The 20,998-nt window shown below is 39.6% G+C and overlaps 1 protein-coding gene across 3 annotated transcripts in view; it reads right to left on the minus strand.

The window, feature by feature from the left end:
* Positions 1-680: 680 nt before the first annotated feature.
* The window catches only part of RALGAPB (Ral GTPase activating protein non-catalytic subunit beta), an 80,347-nt gene continuing 60,029 nt past the window's right edge, over positions 681-20,998 (minus strand). For 2 of the 3 annotated variants that reach the window (XM_087818734.1, XM_087818733.1), the window contains exons 23-30: positions 20,084-20,242; positions 16,902-17,067; positions 13,795-13,917; positions 12,125-12,261; positions 8,744-8,852; positions 7,879-7,957; positions 5,248-5,396; positions 681-4,776 (exon numbers count right to left, since the gene is read on the minus strand). In XM_087818734.1, the coding sequence (XP_087674860.1) occupies positions 4,583-4,776; positions 5,248-5,396; positions 7,879-7,957; positions 8,744-8,852; positions 12,125-12,261; positions 13,795-13,917; positions 16,902-17,067; positions 20,084-20,242 (1,116 nt within the window). In that variant the 3' untranslated portion in view covers positions 681-4,582. Of the gene's footprint in view, positions 4,777-5,247; positions 5,397-7,878; positions 7,958-8,743; positions 8,853-12,124; positions 12,262-13,794; positions 13,918-16,901; positions 17,068-19,671; positions 20,243-20,998 lie in introns of those variants that run through there. The other variant, XR_015714798.1, reaches the window with a different exon arrangement.

A 20,998-nucleotide genomic window follows, 5' to 3' on the forward strand; every position in this document is an offset into this window, starting at 1 on the left:
TTGTCAGACCCAAAACAGGGTAACTAGGCAGTCAGCCCAGAGAGAAGCTTCCCCGGCCACCAGGGCCTGGGGAGAGGTCCTGTGGTGGGCAGGCAGAGCAGGTGTGGACACAATTGCAGGGAAGGCAGCTCCCTCGAGCAGTTTGGGGGCCACACACTAACTCACATGGGATCAGTGCCAGGCTGGGGGGTGGCTCTCAGCAAAGGCACCCACCCCTATTTCCTCAAGTGGTACAACCACCCACCATGTGCATCTAGGCACTAAAGATGCTAATCTGGCCCCATAGAAGCCTCTTCAGCCAACCCTACTCTTGGGGAGAGTGTGGAGGGGGTGACCTCCTCTGCTTCTCTCCCCTTCTGACTGGTCGGCCTGGCAGAGCTGGGACTCTGAGGGCAGAGCATGGCCAGCATTTCCGTGCCCTCAGGACAGCTGCCCCTGTGAGGTGGCCTCTGCCAGCAGCTTTAATTACACAAGCTCCTTCCAGCACAGAGGCCAAATGCTTTTACCAACCAACTCTGAGTACTTGACGAGACTCCACAAAACCAAGAGAACGTCACGGATCTAAATTATGAAGAGCAGCCAGAGCAGAGCAGAGCCCAGCCTCCTGGAAAGAGTAAATTAGGAACACCCACACAGGAATCAAACCCCCAGCCTGGGATCAGAAGCACACACAACATTAGTAGATAAGAATCTCCTTAAAATTTAATTGACTAAATGTATTACATTCAATATTCCATGGGTTTCTTCTGGACAAAGGATGGGCATAAATACAAACAAGCCTCTGGGCTTCTTCCCTAACCAACGAAGAGAAAACACAGGAGGCGAGGGGACACGGGGATGCCTTCATATTTACATTTCACCTTTACTTTACAGTTCAGTGCCAGAAATATTTACAGAAAATACAATAAGAAAAAGATCATGTCTTGGCAACATACCGAAATTCATACAAATAGTATATGTGATTTCAAGCAAATAATGATACTGCTTATCTTTTAGCCACAAATGCCAAGCCCTTCGGAGGAGAAAGATGTTCTTGGTCACTGCGAGACAAGGACTTGGGAAACTTGGTTTGCTTCATCAAATATTTATTGGGCGCCTACTATATGCAAGGCACTGTGGAATCCCAAATTATACCTTTTCCCTCACTACTAAAAAAAAAAGAAAAGCATTTGAAGAACATGAGTTGATACTCTGAGAAAAACACTATATAGTAAGTACATGGCTTCTTTAGCTACCGAGAACCCACAGTTTGCTTCCACATTGAGCGAGTGGATTACCTCCAATCTCTCCATCTCAGGAAAAGAGGCTGTCATGGAAATCCTCAAACAGACCATCTAATGCAACTTATCATTTCGTGTAAACATATAAATCAATCTTTTTAGGAAGATATAACCTGAATGGGTTTTTAAATGCTGAATGGAGAACTATGCCAGCAGGAGTGTCAAATTACCTCTAAAATACTTTTTACCGTCTACTTTTTACAAACCATGCCTTTGAGCAAGGCTGACTCCCAGTTTGGGAAAGTTCCACCTGCCAGTAGAAATAAATACTCTTGAAGACTCTGCCTCTCTAAGTATCAGTCTGCAGAACCTGACAAAGAGTTCCTCTGTGTATGCAGAAGCAGCCATCTGTGAAGACCTCGCAACATTACTGGCCAAAGATGCAGGTTTTTATGAGTACAGAGGAGAATGGGCTGCCCTGAAGTAGAGGACCTGGAAATGAGGGGCAGTGTGTATGCGTGTACGCATGTGTGTGAGTGTGTGCGTGTCTGTGCGCACTGTCAACCCACTATTCCTTGTCAAATGGCCAATGGGCGGGAGGGGGGGGGGGACTTATGAGGAAGCACTGGACAAAAGGGAGAGTTGGCTGAACAAGGAAAGGGTTAAAAAGGCGGAAGCCCTGTCACTGTCCTCACTGCTCCCATCAAGAAAGGAAGAGGAAAGCCTCCACCCATCAAGTGCAAGCTGGAAGTCTGAGGGACTACCTGCCTCTGTCCCTTGGGTAATACTTTCCTTGTCACTGAATGCCATGCTCATCCACTTCCTGGTGCTCTTATCACATGCAGCAATTAAACTGTGTAAGCCACAGACCCAAGCAGTCCCGGCTTCCCTCCAAAGGTTATAAACACATGCCAGCAAACTTATCAAGTGGACTTCTAAAAATTGTTACTAGGGACTAAATATGCTCCTCTGCCATTATTCTACTCAAAGTGACTTTTAACAAAGGCAGCTGGGTGAACTTCGTGGCCATGAACTGAAACCTGTATGTAATACCAGTGAAAGCTTCAAGGGGTCTTACCACACCTCCTTCTTTAAGTAAATGTTATTTTGAGCAGAAGGAACCAGCACCTGATGAGGTCTGCGTACCTCATAGTGTTGGCACCTTACATACTGGGGCTTCCTGCCTTTGGGGGCTACATAGTCCTAAATCCATCCCTCCTTCCCTGGAAGACCACTAGGTCTTTCAGATCACAAATTCCATTCAACACAGTTGTTATTTATCAAAACCATTCAAATTACAAGGAGTTGCCAGAAATTAAAGGATCAGGAAGCCTACCCTCAACATGCACACCACAGTACATTTTACGGACAGTAAAACTAAGCCAAAGGTAAAAGTTTTATCTGAAAAATCACACTGAGGAAGTACACCTCTATCAGCTATTTTTAACCTCTGGAATGTTATAAGCTGCACATCAATTTTTAGCCGCCTCTGTTCACAACCACTAGAACAAGGGCCCATTTTTCCCTTGAACTGTCAATCTGTAATTTCCATGAAAGTTGTTAAACCTCACCTTGTATCTGCTGAGCTACTAAAACATTTTTAGGGTAGAACTTCCTAAACTTTATAACACATACCCCTCCTCCATGCTACCATATGGAAACATCAATTTATTGCCCAGATTACAAAGAAAATCAATTATTTAATATTATATACCCTGAATGGAAACTGGAGTCATAAAAGGTGGAGGTTACGTTTACCTGAGCTTAAAACAAACATGAAGAAAAAAGTATGGCAAACTCAAAACCAAGAGCCACTATGCCCACATTTCTTGCTCATAGATGACAAAATACATACTTCTGGAACAGAAATATCTGCACAGGGAATTAGATCCTACACACTATCTCCCACCCCCTAATTAAACTACCAAAACATCAAACCAAACAGACCACTGTAGCCCTACCTACAGAATCTACTGACATCAGAGTTCAAGTGTGAAATCACTCCTTATACAACTGTGATCACTCCTCTTTGGACTTTAAATGTTACTTAATTTCTTAACATAAAAAATAATCTTTATAATGAAGAAAGCACACAAGAACAGGAGAAACGAGCAGTGTCTACTCTAGTGCTGTAACAGGAATCCTTGTAACGATGTTCTGAGTCTAGCCACCTCAAAACATTTATCCCTGGCAGAAAAGTAGCAGCGAGGTAACAGAAGTATTTCTAGAACCCGGGCTGGGATTTGTTGTGCCTTCAGCTGGCAAAGTCCAGAAAATATGACAATAGCCACTTTTAACAGCAGCCACCCAAGGAGGTGACCACTAATGTTTGTCAACAGTGATGAAATCCAGTAGCTCTCTGGGAGAGATCTGAATTAGTAGCGCTGAGAGGCTATTTCCTGAACCCCAAATTAGAATCCTTCATAAACTACTGCAGTCTCCTGCTTGGTCCTGAAATAAGAGACAATGGATGAAACCAAATAATTTTCAACCCCTGTTGTGAATTTACATTTCTTACTATTTAACCAAGAAATTACCAAGGAATTACAAATGTTTAACCTGTCGTTAGGTCACCAAGCTAGATAACACTGGAGAGAGTGGAGGCATCTCTGCTGTCTTACAACTTGTAACTCTACACACTCCACCTGTAACCCCATTAAAGGACAGGGCTATGCTTCCATTTTAGATCTGTTCCTGGGCCGCCCAGAAACTGAGGCCTCCAGACAGGTCTGTGCAGTGATGAGAATAACCTTTTGAAATGTGGAGAGAAAATACAAAAGATTTTAATGCCAGACTTCATGTCTGAGCAAAAAACATGTCCTTTCCGTCAGGTGGATAGCTGGATGACAGTTGGATGACAAATGGGCCTACGAGTTAGCAGAAAGTTGAGATTTCTTTCCTTCTCCTCCATGCTATCAACTTGAGTCTTTAAAGGTCCTGAAGATTCTGAGACAGATTTTAATTTTGAACACAACCTCCTAAAAAGTGAGGTATAAAACTATCTTCAACTTCTAATTTGCAAATTTGATACTACCAATGCATGTGTTTAACTGAGATGCATAAAAGCCTTTCTCCTCAAAAGGCTCAGATTTAACTAAAATTGTCACTTTTAAAAGTTTATGGCTAAAATGTATATCATCATTACCAGCAGGAATATGATTGTGTCTGGGAGCCCATTTCACTAGAAAGCTGGAAGTCTTCTATCAAATGGGTTTAAATGGGTTTCTTCTATTCTGGTGATTAAACAGTAGGCTCTTGGGGAGTGATTTGTTTTTATTTTTACAGTGATCACCTATCAAATAGTTTTGCTTTGATGTCATAGCCCCAAACTGGAGTTGAAGAGTCCTAGACAGTTCAAGAGTCTAAGAACTACAGTTCTTGAGTCCAACCTCCTGGAAAAGTGAAGTATAAAACTCTGGCTCCAACTGCTTGTTCCGGTACTTGTTGACAATGTCGGTGATTTTCTGTTTCCGGCGGACATGTGGTGGACTGTAGGAGTCACTCTCCAGCCTCTTTCTTCTACAAATATTAATTACAGTCTGCCTCACCAGAAAACCTTGAAAACAGAGGATTTTAAAACAACGTGAATAACCAGTCAGCTAGGTGAACTCTTAGTACTGAAATGAACTACTCTCTACAAACTCAACTGTATTATCCCATTTGCAAAGCTCTCCCCTTCCTGATAGACAGAGCTCCACGAAGATAAAACTGTCTTCAGAAGAAACATAAAACAACAAGAAAAAACAGAATCAAAATCTGATCTGACAACCCAGTTCCTGCCCTGGGTTACAAACAGCTTCTAATACTGGAAGCTTGTGAATTAAGTTCTACTCATACTTAACAGATTAAGCAAGGTTCAAAACAGAATGAAACACACTTTCTGCTTTGGAACAAGACCACAGCATTTTTATACATGTGGGCCCTATTAATAGCACCATTTCCTTATTTCTACTTCTTTCTGGCTCATAAAAATGTTAATGAAAAAAAGAAATGACAACCCTTCAGCCACATGTGAAGAAGACCTTACCGAGTGCTCGCCTGCTGACAATCATCCCATCCACAAGAGGGATGACCATGTTAAACTTTCCAGTGGCTCCTTGAATTTTTATCCGGAATAATCCAGTGTTTAAAGGGTGAATGAAGATGACGGGAACTTCTTTTTCGAGAGTGGTAGATCTTAAGAAAAGAAAACTCTTTTATCCCGGACAGTCAAGTGTTGAAGTCCCTCATGTATATATAATATAAGACTACCCAGCAGACTTGTTGCTAGGCAGTGTTTGACAAGAGCCAAGGGGTCAGTCTGCTGAGGCCTCTTCCTGGGAGCCCCTGATGAAGCCCCCCACCAACACCTGACCCTAAATACCCATCACTGGGGTCAGACCTTTTAGCTGACAAAAAAGGCATTAAAAAATGTGCTTAGAAAACCATTGGGGACACGGGGTGAAAGAAAAGGCCAGAGAAATCTATTGGGGGAGCTACGAATCTAGCAACCAGCTATGGGCCTTTCATTTAGTTCCTCCTTCTTGCAGGAACAAAGGTGGAGCTGATCCGAGGCAGGAAACTCCACAACAGTCTATGCTGGCATCTCAGAGCAAAAGCTGGACTCACTATGGGAACCCCTGATAAAATTTTTTTCAGGGGTTGGGGGAGGAGGCTGGGAGAGACTCCTCAGCAGAGGTGATAAATGGCGACATCCTGGCAGAGCCAAAGCCACCAAAGCCTCTCTGAACAGGTATCAGGTGCTAAGGTCAGCAACTATAGTTTTGGGAGACTGAGTTACACATCACGTGTCAGGGATATGCCAATGCATCTAGAGGTACCTGTGTGATTGTGATGTTACAAGTCATCAGAGTTGACTTTTTGTTTGTTTTGCAACACAATGAGCTTTCTTACTATAAAGGTAAAGCGATTTTGGCCAAAGCAACAGTGAGTCAACCTTTTAAGACATTAAATAAAAATCAATCCTGTACTAATTGTGGCCTCAAGACAAATTCTAAACTTAATTAAATGCAAACTGCCTAATCATTTTAGAACTTTTGACATAAAAAAATTAAAACAACCAAAAAAAACACCCCAAAAAACAGTATAAGACACTTAAATGTTTTCTTTCAAACTAGTTCTAGAAAAGTCCATCTCATGAAAACTATTCTCATAGCTTCAACAAGTCAGTGTCATGGAGAAAAAATAGAAACAGGACTGTCCTGAATTAAAAGAAACTGAAGGAATTAATACCAAATGCAAAGTCCTGGAGGAGATTCTAGTTTGAACAAACTAGCTATAAAGGATGTTTTAGGGAAAATAGAGAAATGTTAATATAAACTGGTTACTAGATGAAATTAAGAAATTGTTACTAACTTTATTATTATGAAAATGTTACCTTTATCTACTTAAAAAGTGTTCTTAATTTTTAGAGATGCATATTGATGTACTTAGAACATTAAGATATCTCTAAATTGCTTTAAAATACTTTGGCATGAAAAATACAAAGTTTTCTTTTTTGTGGTTTTTTGTTGTTGTTAATCCTCATCAGAGGATGTTTTTGCCATTGACTTTTCAGAGAGAGTGGAAGAGAGGGAGAGAAAAAAAAAATCATCGCTGTGAGAGAGACACATCGAATGGTTGCCTCCTGCAAGCTCCCCAAGCTGGGGCCAGGGATAGAACCTGCAAACCCAGGTACATGCCCCTGACCAGGAATTGAACCCGAGACCCTCTGGTGTACAGGGCAACGCTCCAACCACTGAGGCACATTGGCCAGGGCAAAAAACACAATGTTTTAATAATGACTTGCCCTCTTCTAGAAATTTTAAAATATGATGTGAAATTTACTGACTTCATAATGTAATAATGTTAAGACTAAATTCATGTTACATGCAATACAAACCAGATCACATACACAGAAGGAAATTACTCACTCAAAGTTAAAATATCAAGTTTAGCCTGATATCAAGGGTAGCTCTGTGAGATGTGGGAGATGAGGTTAGCATCTGGATTTAGATTCTCATCTCCTTCGCCTACTGAATATGTGATGATGAGGAATAACTTCTATGAGCCTATTTTATCTCATTTGTAAAGTGAAGATGATAACTGTACCCTTGGAATTAGTTTAAAGTATTTGTCTAAACAGGTAAGCAAAAAGCCTTGACACTATAAAACCTACACAGATACACTGTGACCTTCCTGGGGATAGTATTATTTCCCTTCTCCTTCTGTGCACGGGCAGCTAAAATAGAAATCTTAACAATTTTATAAAGTTTGAAAGCTTTTTCCATTAAATAGCTCATGTGATGAGGATATTTTAACTGCTATCTACTTAGAATGTTTTGACCAATTTAACGCCATTATTTTATCTAATATTGCTACCCTATTATCAGTTTCATGAATACTTAATTGCCTTCACATCTCCATTTGTCTTTTTGCTGCAGATAAATGTAAAACAGCAATTAATTATGCCATTTAAAAATCCTGCTAATTTGATCACATTGTGCATCTATCTACAAACTTCTTTGATTTTTCCCTCCTAATTGTTTGGTTATTATTGCCTTCATCCCTTTTGTTTTATATGTCTTTCTTGATTAAACTGCAATCAACATATTCTAAAAAAAATAGGTTTCTCTATGCATAAAGACATGCTGATAAACTTTAAGCAAACAGAGTGTACCTCAGAGAAGTGCTACTATTTGCAGTAGTTTCCACACCAGTACTGATTTCTGTCATCAGGTCTGAGAGGGGAAAGTTTTCTGGAAGAAAATAACAGCATTATAATTAATATCTCCCTCTTATTTCCCAAACAAATAATAGGAAATCTAATTTCCTAATCTCTATACACAAGCAGGCAACAAATATTTGGATTATGTTCTCCTACAACATATAATCCTAATTATTCCTCACAAATAAAAAAATTCTCAAGACATATTTTTGCTAAGTTCATCTACAGCAGAGAGTTTTTAGAGAACGTGATCTGCAGTCTTTGAGGGCTTGGAAAGGATTTAGAGGGGTTGGAAAACAACTACCACTTTCCCACAAACTCTGAGCCAGATGAGATTCTAAGCTAAAGATGCATTTCTAAAGTTCTTATATTGCTTACATAAAAGTCATGAACTTATCCATAGCAGAATTCCTAAGGACAAATTAATCCTAAAATTGGACAGTAGGGTTCCTGGGAAGAGGGTGAGGAAGTGCTTCCCCCTTCCCCAAGGTCCTAGGGTGGTGAGTAGGACCAACTGGCAACAAATCATCAACTTTCATACAATATCAAGCATAGCTAAAGACTTTATATCCACTAGTCTCATCAAATCTTCATGACTATGAACTAAGTGCCACGAGTGTCTCCATTAACAGATGAATAATCTAAGGCTTAAGGAAATTGAGTGGTGGAGCTGGGATGCAGACCCAGGCCGGCTGAATTCCAGTCCCAGCTCTTGGCCACCAACCACACCCCTGCTGCTGCTTCCTTTAGACATTTAGAAAGTTACTGTCACTCTATTATAATTTTATTTATAGACAAAGTCCTTATAATATAGTACCTATATCATCATAGCGCTCCACCCAGACTACAGAAACTCTTGTCTCAGGTCCGAGGGGAGGAACGGGGCGGCCCTGAGGCAGCTTCTTCATTCTGGAACTGGGACTGAGCTATATGAGGCAGAGAAAAGCAGAAGAGGAGGGGGAAAAAAAAAAAGAACTGGCTTAATAAAACTATAACCATACAGTCATCAAGCTGCCTAGTGACGTAAGTATCAGGTCATGGGAAATCAGTTTTCTTTACCAAGTCTCAACCTAGAACAAGGAAATGAAGGCATAATATCCTCAAAGGAAAAAAAAGGTATATTATGACACAATTAATAAATTACCATTTGTAATTGTCACTACTGAAAATAAAATTTGCAGGCAATGTCTTAATGTGCACATAAAAGGATTGGAATTCACCTCTACAGCCAGAAAGCAGTAAGCTTTCCTCATCACTGATTTGCCTGGAGATCTCATCTCTTGATTGCAAGTTATTCCTAGTTCTCAGACCAACTGCAACTGAGGCCCCCAAAATTCCTTTTTCTTGTCAGCAGAAAGGGAAAAAAATGTTGCTTAGGTCTTCACTATGATGCAGTTTGCGCTGGCTTCCCTGCCCACACAGTCAGCTGTAAGTTCCTTTAAGTGGCTAGCAGGGAGAAAGGCGGGTAGGTACTTGGTGAGACAGGCGACCCGGAGGGACCGCTGGGATGCGCAGGATTTAGCCTGTTTGCTTGGGAACAGAGCCAGTGCCAGGGAGGAAGATGGAGTATCGAGGAATTGGCCCTTGAAACTCCTCCCCTCAAACAGAGCACAAGGGACCAGCTCAGGTGACCCAGGTGGAGGAAGACAAGGTGATGGTGTTGATGGATGGGTCTCTGAAGCTGGTGACTCCAGAGGGGTCCCAGTCAGGGGACTTCGAACTCCAGAGATCCCCATGACTGAAGCTGTGGAAGCTGCGGCTACGGTCGGGGGTGGCTCCAGGCCTTCTGGAAGCAAGGAGCACAGGTGTGGGCTCTCGGCTCTGACCAGCTGCTCCAGGAGCTCAGAGACCCACCCTCGCCTTCAGTCAGCTTGGCTCCCCCAGGCCTGTGGTGTTGGAGACACGCCCAGCAGATGATCCTACTGCTCCCAGTAACGTCTATATCCAGGAATGAGTCCCTGGGGGGGTATTACAAACCACTCCCTGTACCGCCCTTCCCAGCTGACACACAGTAGTGGTCAGGATATGCCCCTTTACCCCAATAAACATGACTTTAGCAATTAAAAAAAACAATTTAAAAAAGGCTAGCAGGACTATGAGGCTCCTGTTTAGCAAATGGCACTCAAAGCCCCATCACTTTCAGGGCATGCATCAGACCTGAGTTTATGCTAAAGCCCTAAACAAAGCTATGTTGAGGGGAAAAGCCCATACTGAAGTTGAATTTTAAAAATAACAATGCTTGCCCTGGCTTAGTTGCTCAGTTGGTTATAGAGTTGTCCCATACAACAAAAGGTTGCGGGTTCAATCCCTAGTCAGGGCACATACAGGACACAACTGATGTTTCTCTCTCACACCAATATTTCTCTCTCTTTCCCCCTCTTCCTCTCTCTAAAAAAAAAAAATTAATAAACATATCCTCAGGTAAGGATAAATAAATAAATAAAATAATTAAAAACAACAATGCTTGTAAACACAAAAATATACATGTCCATGGCAATTCCTCCAAATTCTTTTTTCTATTATGACATTCATAGAAAATGACTGACCAAGAGATTTCCCCCAAACTAGTGACAGACATCCAGCCACACCGAGACACTATTTTCTTAGGATTATGGCTCCTAGTCAGCTTTGAATCTCTGACTTCCTACGTCTGACTTCCAGTCCTAGATTTGAAAGGCTCCTATGAGCAGGTCAGGCCTACCTGGATTATACCCCTTTTGATTAATTCAAAGTAACTTTAATCACATCCACAAAATCCCTTTGCCATAAAATGTAACATAATCACAGCCTGTCTCATCATATTCACAGGTTCCACCCAAATGCAAGGGGATGACATTTTACAAGGGCAAGAATCACTGCAGGTCTGCCTTATAGCGATCTTTTTTCTTATAACCCTGCTAAACTGCTTTTTCTGTATCTATGAGATAGTGATTTTTCTTTTTTCAGTTTGTTACTTATCTGAAAAGTATGTCACAAATAAAAACGATGTGCTTTAAGAGTTGTCATTCTTTGGATTTTAAGGAATAACTATGCTGGCATTCAGAAAATGAATGTAAGAGCAGCCAATTGCTGCTATTAGATCTGGCTAAAATCCTGCATTACCATCCAACACAGACTTGTTCATCCCCCAGCAGTACTCTGTGAAACCTTTTTAAATACAGTGACTTCTGACTTTCAAAATCAGTCTACTACAGAGGGTCTATACAACTTTACTTTTTTTTTGCCTAAATCAATTTTAAGTTGAAAATCTCTCCCATATACTTAAGTTAAAAAATAATTTTCACTGTGGAAGGAACCAAATTAAAATCCTTACAATGGAAGAATGGCTTCAGTCAAGTTTACACTTCTCTTCTCCTTTTTATTATTTGTTTTAAATCAATCTTTATATGCTTATGAACTGATGCTGTACTCTTGCTATCAGTCACTTTCCAGTAAGGCTTAAGAGGTAACATGAGGAGAAAGCACATATAAAGACATAACATCCACTGATACGGTAAGAAAAAAGTATAAAAGCAAAATGCTTTCTTCTAATAGTAGCTGCTGTGTGCCTCCCTCGGTGTATTCATTCATGCACTGGGCTGCTCTCCAAACTGTTATCATTTGTATATAGCCAGACTTGTTTAAGTTGAATGTTACATGATTAAAGATGTAAACTGGAGAGCCACTGCTGCAGCTTTAGTGGATATATCTAGGGCCAAATAAAAACCCAGGCTTGAGAAGGGGAGAAAGCATGGTACAAGAATGGCTAAATCAAGGAAAACAACAAAGGCCATCTTAGAATGAACTATTTTTTGCAAGCTGAAAAAAACAAAACTGTGAGAATTTGCTTTAAAAAATGAAGACGACTGCCCGGCTGGCAGGGCTTAGCAGTTAAGCATCGACCTATGATCCTGGAGACCTAGGTTTGACTCCCAGTAGGGGCACATGCCCGTGTTGCAGGCTCAGTCCCCAGTGGGGAGCGTGCAGGAAGCAGCCAATCAATGACTCTCATCATTGATGTTTCTGTCTCTCTCTCTCCCCCTTCCTCTCTCTGAAATCACTAAAGGCATATTTTTAAAACATTTTTTAAAAAACAGAGACACTAATGAATCAGTACAGCTATAATTACTCTCTGGGTTAAAGGTAAAAGCTTTTCAGGCATGATTCTATAATTACCCCCACTATAACTTTTTGGAGATCTAACAACAAAGTGACTTACCCTCTGTGAGGAATTAAGATTGTCAGTATGGTTAGGGAAGAGCTCGAGTGTCAAGGATGGCTGTTTCAGAATTCCTGGCATCAGATCCATATTTGAATCACTATCCTGGTCTGAGACATTACTTTCCAATGAGTCAGCTATGGAATTAGAGAAAAACAATAGTTATTATAATACCTTCTACTTGTTTGGAGCAAAAGTGTGTAAATTATGCTAATAGCCTAACCTAAGTCACTTAAGCAAAGAATTACTTCTACAGCATAGGTTGGCAAACTTTTTCTGTAAAGAATCAAGTAATAAATATTTTAGGCTTTGCTTGGCTATACAGACCTCTATCGAATATTCTCCTGTGTATTTTAATTACAACCCTTTAAAAATGTAAAAACTGCTCAACTGATAACTGAAGACTTGAAAATATTTGACTTTTCAGATGAAGAATATAATTAAAGCCATCAGTTACTCTCTGAATTATTCTGATTATATAGTCAATCATGTAGCATGGTGCCAAGTAGCACTGGGGCATCCCAAACCTAGAGGACCTAGTCTCTGTGATTAAGAAGTGATCTGGTTGGAAACAAACACAGAGAACTATTTAAAAAACAAAAACAAAGACAACTCTCAAGAAACAGGAGGAGGCTGACTTGGAGCAGGGGCACAGTTGGCACAGGAGATATTTCATGACAGGAGGGGAAGACTCAACTGCGGGAACTACAAGGAGATGGATCTAGCTGTGGGAGAACTGGGTTGGTGCAATCTAGGCCAAAGACACCAGGCAGGGACTCGGCCCAAGAGGACAGGTGGGATCTGGCTTCTGGAAGTAGGTAGTAGATCACACCCTTGACACAAAAGCAAACAGCTGCTAAGATACTGACCTAGACCATGGAAGACCACTACTGCCAGAGACACAACTGGCCCCACAGAAGGAGAGAGGGAGGGGCCTAGAGTGGGAAATCAAGGGTGCAAGTAAAAGGTTAGGAGGCGGCTAAGGAAGGACACAAAGTCATTAGCCTGGAGATGAGACAGTAAAAATATAATGTGTGGCATCCCACCCTACAGATGGCCTCAATAAAGAGGGTAAAGTTTTCCACCTACTGCCTGGTCAGGCACAAAGAAATGGGCTTAATTTGCAAGAAGCAAAGGTTCTAGGAAAAACAAGACTGAGTTCTGACTGGAAAGTAATAATCACTCCTGATCCTTACGAAGAACAGGCTTGATCACCATCTTTTCCAGGCTGCTGAAGTTTCTCCTGCTCGGTGTTAGATCAGCCAGAGACTGTCATAAGAGCCTTCCAATTCTAAGACTCTCTGGGGTTCCATATAAAGGCTCTCACAGGAAATAGGGAGGTAGGTGGGGGCTCACTCATAATTAGTAAAATGAATAAACTCAAAAACAAGGCTTGTTTGTGTTGATTATAATTAAAGGACAAAACAGGTTACTGTGGGTCTCCTTTACTATTTAAAGATTATTATTAGAGGGGCAGTCTGCTTGTCTTTAACTACTTTTCTTAAGAAATTTAAGAAAATTCCTTTACCTTTGCATAATCTAAAAGCTATCATGCCTTAGAAGCAGAATGCCTTAGGTCACTTCAGAATCTCCCCCAATGCAATAATACTGCACAAACCAGTGAATACAAAATAGATCTTAAAACAGTACCACACAAAAAATGATCTTACTTAAGGACTCCACAGGAGAAGGAACCACAAAAGCTATTTCCGTAAGGGCATCAGCATAATACAGCACCTTCTTCTGTCCATTGAAAATACTAGCCCCGACATCTTCAGAGGAAATCACCTCATCTAGGAATGAGAAATACTATGTTACTGGTCCAAAAAGTGGAAAAAGCAAATATCATACTGCTTCATGAAATTTTAGCTAGTTAAGAAAGTGATCATAAATAGAAGAACCAATTAGTGTGTAAGAACCAATTAGAACCAACAAGAACCAATTAGTGTGTAAGAAGAATAAATTATAGATGTTCGTTAAATGTCTTTACATTAACTTTAAACCATAAAATCTTAATTTCATAGTCTCTGAAACTTCCCTAAATCCGACCACTTCTGATTAGCAGGGCCTTAGGTTGACCTGTATGTGACAGATTAAGAAATAGTCTTTTTGGAAGAGGTAATGATCAAAAGAAACAAGACCACCAGAGTCCCTCTGAAGGGAGTTGGGGCAAATGTGTGTGTGTGTACTCTTGCTTTCTAGGCATTTCTGTCCCTGGTTTCTCTCTGCAGCTACTCAGCTCTGCTTCTGTTCCCCCTTCTCCAATGGTCAGTGATACCACAATGTACAGGCAGCCCGGCCGGGCGTGGCTCAGCGGTTGAACATTGACCTGGGATCCAGGCGATCGGGGTTCAATTCCCGGTCAGGGCACATGCCCAGGTCGTGGGCTCGATCAATGACTCTCTCATCATTGATGTTTCTGTCTTTCTCTCTCCCTCTCCTTTCCTCTCTCTGAAATCAATAAAGATATATTTTTAAAAAAATAAAAATAATGTATAGGCAGTTTTAGTAATAGTATCTGCTCTAAACCAGCAAGATTGAATTAACAAAAGTAACATTCCTGAGAATTAGTAAAGTTTTCCCAATTTGCCTGGCCAGGCGTGGCTCAGCAGTTGAGTGTTGACCTAGGATCCAGATCACGGTTCGATTCCCGGTCAGGGCACATGTCCAGGTTGTGGGCTCAATCCCCAATCGGGGGCATGCTGGACGCAGCCGATCAATGACTACTCTCTCATCATTGATGTTTCTATCTATCTATCTCCTTCTCCCTTCCTCTGAAGTCAATATATATTTAAAAATAATAATAAATTAAATAAATATTTTTTTTAAAAAATGAACACAATGTCCTACCAGTAGTAATACATAAAAGACCAACAACCTGACAAAAAGTTGAGAAGATGAAATAAGTAGTTCTCAGGAAAAAAATAAAAACATGCTAAAAGATGCTAAAACTCAATCATAATTAAAAATAGAAAAGTTCTCACCTAACAGAATGAAAGATACCTAATGCTGGTGAGGCTGTGACAAACAGAAAATTTAGACCAGAGGTTAGAAAACTATTTCTGTAAAGGGCCAAAGAGTAATAGCAGGCCATGTGGTCTCTGCCATGACTACTCAAGTCTGCTGTTATATCACAGACGATACATAAACAAGTGTTTAGTAAGTTATTTAAAGTTCCAATAAAACTTTACAAAAACAGACATGGGCTGTAGTTTGCTGACTTCTGGTTTGGACACTGGGAAGGTACTTTTTACCTACTGTAGTAGATGCTATAGATACTGCTCCAATATCCACTCCACCCTCCCTTACTCTGTGGGTAGCAGGTGTGAACTGTGGGTAGGATTGTCTTTTCACACCAGTACTATCTTGTCTATAGCTCTCTATTGGGGTCATTCCATCTCTCCTGCCATAGCAACAGACTGGGGTGGTCCAATCACTGAGTATGAGGATTTGGGAGTAAAGATGGTCCTAAACCCAGCTAATCTCTCCTCTTCAGGCTAGTGTGGTATGTGAATGCAAAGTATGGAACTGCCTTTTTGCACTCTGAGAGAAACCAGCTGGGACAAAGCCAACACTTGGAGACTGAGCTAAAAGAAAATCAAAGAGAAATAGAACAAGAGTGCTGATTGAGTGACAGTAAAAAATGTACAGTAATCTCTGCAGCTTTCAGTTGCATGAGGCAATAGATGACCATTAAAATCTAGGCCAGTGTGGGTCCGGTTTTCTGTTACTTGCAACCATAAGCATCCAATTGATATATTTATCAAACTGAAAAATGTACATATCCTTTATCAGTTCTACTTATGGGAATTTAGTCTATAAGTATACTCAAGCACATACAATATGTGGAAATTAAAATTACAGTATATCCCCAAATAATTTGATTCAAATTTGGTTAAAATCAGAAAAAAATTTCAGGTGCAAGTCACAGTGGTATTTAATGGGAAAACTTGAGAAGGTATAATCATGTTGAAGAAGAATTCTGATAATTCAAAGCATTGGACACAAACATTACCCACTGCAAAGAGATACTAACTTTCCAGTGACTGCAGGAGCCCTCAGAACAAAGAGCATTAGCCAGGTGGGGCAAAGGTCTTAAGTTGAAATTTAAACTTGCTCTAGCACTTGTTATCCTCGTTACAGTTCCTTGGGAGGATTTACAGAGGTGGACCTGAATCTCTCAGAGATAGTCAGCTGTTTACTACAGAGGTTTTTGGGTTATTTCGTGTTTTTTAAAATTTATCTTTATTGTTGAAAGTATTACAGATGTCCCCTTTTCACCCCCTTGAACTGCAAAAGTTTTTATATAATATCCCCAGAATGTAACCTTTAATGATAGCCACAAAGTCTATAAAACATACCTGTTAATAGAAAACTGTAATTATTAGACAAAATACACTTGTTAGAAAACTATAGTTTGCTATAGGTAACCTAAATTTATTATAATACTGTTACAGAAAATGAAATTTGTTTATTCACAATATAAAAAAAGAACTTATGATGTTTGTGATAATTAAGACATAAATTTTATTTTAATTAACTCTATATAACACTTATTTATAATAATTTTCCCCCATATACACAACAAATGTCTGGAAAAATATACAAACTATTATTAAGTGACATCCTGTGAGTACTAGGATTAGGGGAAGGAGACTTTTCCTTTATATACTTCTGTTTGTTCATTTTTAAAACAAGACTACAAACTCATCGTAAAGGTGGGGAGGAATCAAGAGTAACAAAACAAGAAAAAACAAATGACCATTATGAGTTTTACCTGGTTCTGGTCCTTCGCCATCATCGCAACTGTTAATAGACCAACTGGTGGAAACATGCCCAGTCCAACCAGGATGTCTGCCCACATCTACTGACCAGCCAAGGGAGAGCAAAAATTCTAGGAAATGTGGCTGAACATTTCTGGAAGACTCCACATTCTTTAGAATCTGAAATACATACCAATCATCAGCTATAATAAAGGAAGCAAGAGCATAACAAAATAAATCTTCATAAAAATCAGTTAGTTTGAAAGCATTTGACAAATCAAGTCTAAGCTCAGAATAAACTTGGCAATATATTACTATAATTAAAGATGCATGCTTTCAAGTTAGATTTGAGTTCAAATCCTTGCTGGGCCTTGGGCAAATTTCTTAACCTCACTGTTTCAGTTTTTTCCATCTATACTGTGGGAATAATAATGATGATACTGAAGATTAAGTGAGATAAAGCAAGTAAAACCCTTAGCTCCCTCTTCCTTAGCAAAACAATTATTGAACCAGACATGTTTACTAAAAGTAAACAAAAAAACACTATGTCCCTGCCTTCACAGAGCTTACTGGCTGGTTAGTGAGAAACATTACCTATGTATGTGCTTATTTAATTACAAATCTTGACAAATGCTATCAAAATACAAACCTACTAAAAGTTCCATAAAAATCAAGTGTAATAAATGAGCATAAAAACATCCTTCTCTTAGTACAAAGAAGAGCATGCAGTCATTCCAGAAAAAAAATGAAGGACCAGAAGGTTCTCTCCTTCTCTCCTCTTTACTAAGTATCAAATTTAATACCTGAGTTTTTGACTAGTCCCCAAAAGAAAAGCCCCTTATTCTAAAACAGTGGTACTCACAGGACTGAGTTTGCCCTCCAGTGTCTGGAGACATTTTTGTTATCTCAACTGGTGGGGAACTACTGGTATCTAGTGAGTAGAGGCCAAAGACGCTGCTAAATGTACTATTTACAGGGCAGCTTCCTTAACAAAGAATTATCTTGTCCAAAATAGCGATAGTGATGCTGTTGAAAGCTCTCTGCTAAAGGAAGAAAAATGTGACATCCTCTACAAATTAAGTGTGTGTGTGTGTGGGGGGGGAATGGACCAAAATCACCTGGGTAATTTCTTAAACCTAAGATTCTCTTAGCCGACTCCAGACCTCCTACATCAGAATGAGCAGGGGTAGGATCCTGGAATCACTATTTTTAAAAGTTTCCCCCCCAAGAGACTGATGTGGCCAATCCACATATTACTGATGTAGTTCATACAATGTTAATCTTTGTCAAGATCATCAGGAGGCCTGATAAAATCAAAATATGGGATGTTACATCTGTTATTTCTTAACCCACTGGGTATCACTACCAGGCCATCATCTGTCAAACACACCATTTCTTAAACACTTCTCTTTAGAAGTGTACCTATTTAGTTTACCCATATCCCTTCATTTATTCTTATAAGTGCCAGGAAACTGATCTGACAGCCAGTTCCAGTTTTCTTCCAATTAAAATTTGTACTCATAAGTGAAACTTTTAAATAAACAATTTCTGAAACTCTAATCAAGATACAGTAACTGAGTCAAATTCAACTTGAAGGCCACTGGCTGGCAGCCGGAAATTAATCTAAACCTACTTTGTGGCTAGGTCTCAGCCATTATAAAAGAGGCCTCAGATAATCTTCATTGTTTCATAATCACCCTCAGTCCCATGACACCTAAGCAAACTAAATTGGTTTGAGTTAACCTTAAGGGTTTGTGTCTTCTTTTACAAGTAAGAGAAAAATGGCCCTATTATTCTCATACGAACCATGCATTAGACTTCCTTCAAAACAGATCCCCAACCCCTGCAATTAACCCAATTCTACTGAGGTTCTTCCAAGAAACTTGAGTCTATCAGTCTCATCCCTGACTACCACAAGCCTACATTCTCCCAAGAGCCAAGCATGCTGAACCCTCAATGAATTTTGTAAAGACAAAATTCTCTCTTATCTCCAGAGTCTTCACATGTGCTATTACTTTGTTAGTAACAACCTAATTCTACTTTTTATCTATTGTCAATGCATACTTCAAACACCAGGTTAAACGCCTTTTTCTCCAAGGACTGCTTCTTAAAACCAGGTTAGGTTTTCCTGTTTTGATGCCTATAACATGTTCCTATTAGCACACTTTCCTATGATTGTACATTTAATCATCTGTCTTTCCCTCTAATCAGTAGTCAGAAACCTTGTAGAGCTTGTTCCTGCCTATAACCCTGGTACCTAACTGATAAGCAGACACTTAATACTTATAGAATCAACCACATGAAATGAGAAGAACTTTTTCATAAATCAATCTCCTTTTCTAGTAGGTCACCAATAATTTGAAATAGTGCTAACAGTGTAAACATTTTGTGACTTTGGTAAATTTTTTAAGGTGTTCTCAATTTGATTAGCTAATGGTCTTACAATGATTACAGTAAAATTCCAAGATCATATAGTCACAGTGCCCTATGTATTTGCATACTATATTTTACAAATCTTCCTTTGGCCCTTTCCTAGTCACACTTGGTATCTACCTGCCTATTCCATGTTTCCACTATTCATTTCCAACAGATGCTTCAAATCGCCTGCTATCTGCTGTTTTCCACCCTCACCTACCTTACAGTTTTCCTCATCCTTCTAGTCACTTTGTTACGTGTATACAACGGTGTTTTACATAGTCTCCTGTTTTCATCCTCTGTTTCAGGTATTATTTCCCCCCGCACACTATGCATAACTCAACTGACATCATTTGCTTGTGAAATTACCTGGAAGATGAGCTCCTTCAGAGGAAAGACTGTTAATCACGTCTATACCCTGGCATGTTGAGCCACAGGGAAGATGTTCAGTAAATATCTGTTGTGCTGCTTTACTCTTCTTAAGCAACCAGGCCTAGCTTTAGCCCTTTGTGGCTAACCTTCTGTATTTTAGTTTCTTTTGCCTTATGAATCTGAATTCCTTAAGAGGAAGAAAGACATGCTGTATAGCTCCGCTCTAAATCAATCCACTGAGAGTCAAGGCTCATGACTCCAATCATACTTTTCATTAATTCGGTTTCTGAACTGGTTCATAAGTCTTTAAGCATCAAGTATAACTCATCTCCTACTATGGATAAGCACAAGACACATAAAATTTTTTACATTTATAAGGAAAAAAAATACCAAAATTCAGAAATCTTACCTCCTGGTTTGTTTTCTGACCTGATTTCATATAGAAAATAAAAACTGTGTCGAAAGGACGACATGGCAAGAGATCAAGATACCCAATATCATCAAAAAATCCAGGTATTGTGGAGTCAAGTGCAATAAGGTGAGGAGGTAGACGACTATTTGCAGGTTCCTACCACCAAAGGAAGAAAGAAGGAATTATTTCCTCTTTTCACTACTTTAATTATAAAAGCAATATTTGTTCATGGTTCAATAAATATTAATTATAAACTTACAAAGTGGCAGGAATAAGCACAACCATAATCATAAACTAAAGAAACAATTTAACATTCTTGTGTACTTCCTTCCAGTTCCTTTATTTGCCTTTTTTCATTAAAGATAATTGAGATCATACTATGTATTTAATTTTGGATCCTATTTTCTCTATAATATATCACGCTTTCTAGAAAACTTTTTCAATACACTTTTTTCTCATTCATTGCTAGTGGAAATGCAAAATGGTACAGCCACTTTGGAAGACAGTTCAGCAGTTTCTTGCAAAGCTAAAAGTAGTCTTACCATATAACATAATAATTGTGCATCTTGGTACTTATTTATCCAAATGAATTAGAAACTTATGTCTAACAAAAATTTAAACACATATGTTTATAACAGCTTTATTTATAATTGCCAAAACTTAGAAGCAACCAAGATTTCTTTCTGTAAGCAATTTTCAACCAGTGTTGAAAGAATTTTTAAAACACACAATGCCTGACTAGTCAGGGGCACTACCTCGTTTCCCCTAGATTGTGAAATAAAAAAATGACAACAGCCCTAGCTGGTTTGGCTCAGTGGTTAGGGCGTCAGCCCACAGACTAAAGGGTCCCAGGTTCGATTCCAGCCAAGGGCACGTACCTTGGTTGCAGGCTCAATCCCCAGCCCCAGTTGG

This window comes from Miniopterus natalensis, chromosome 7 (genome assembly GCF_054644295.1).
Source record: "Miniopterus natalensis isolate mMinNat1 chromosome 7, mMinNat1.hap1, whole genome shotgun sequence".
NCBI lineage: Eukaryota > Metazoa > Chordata > Mammalia > Chiroptera > Miniopteridae > Miniopterus > Miniopterus natalensis.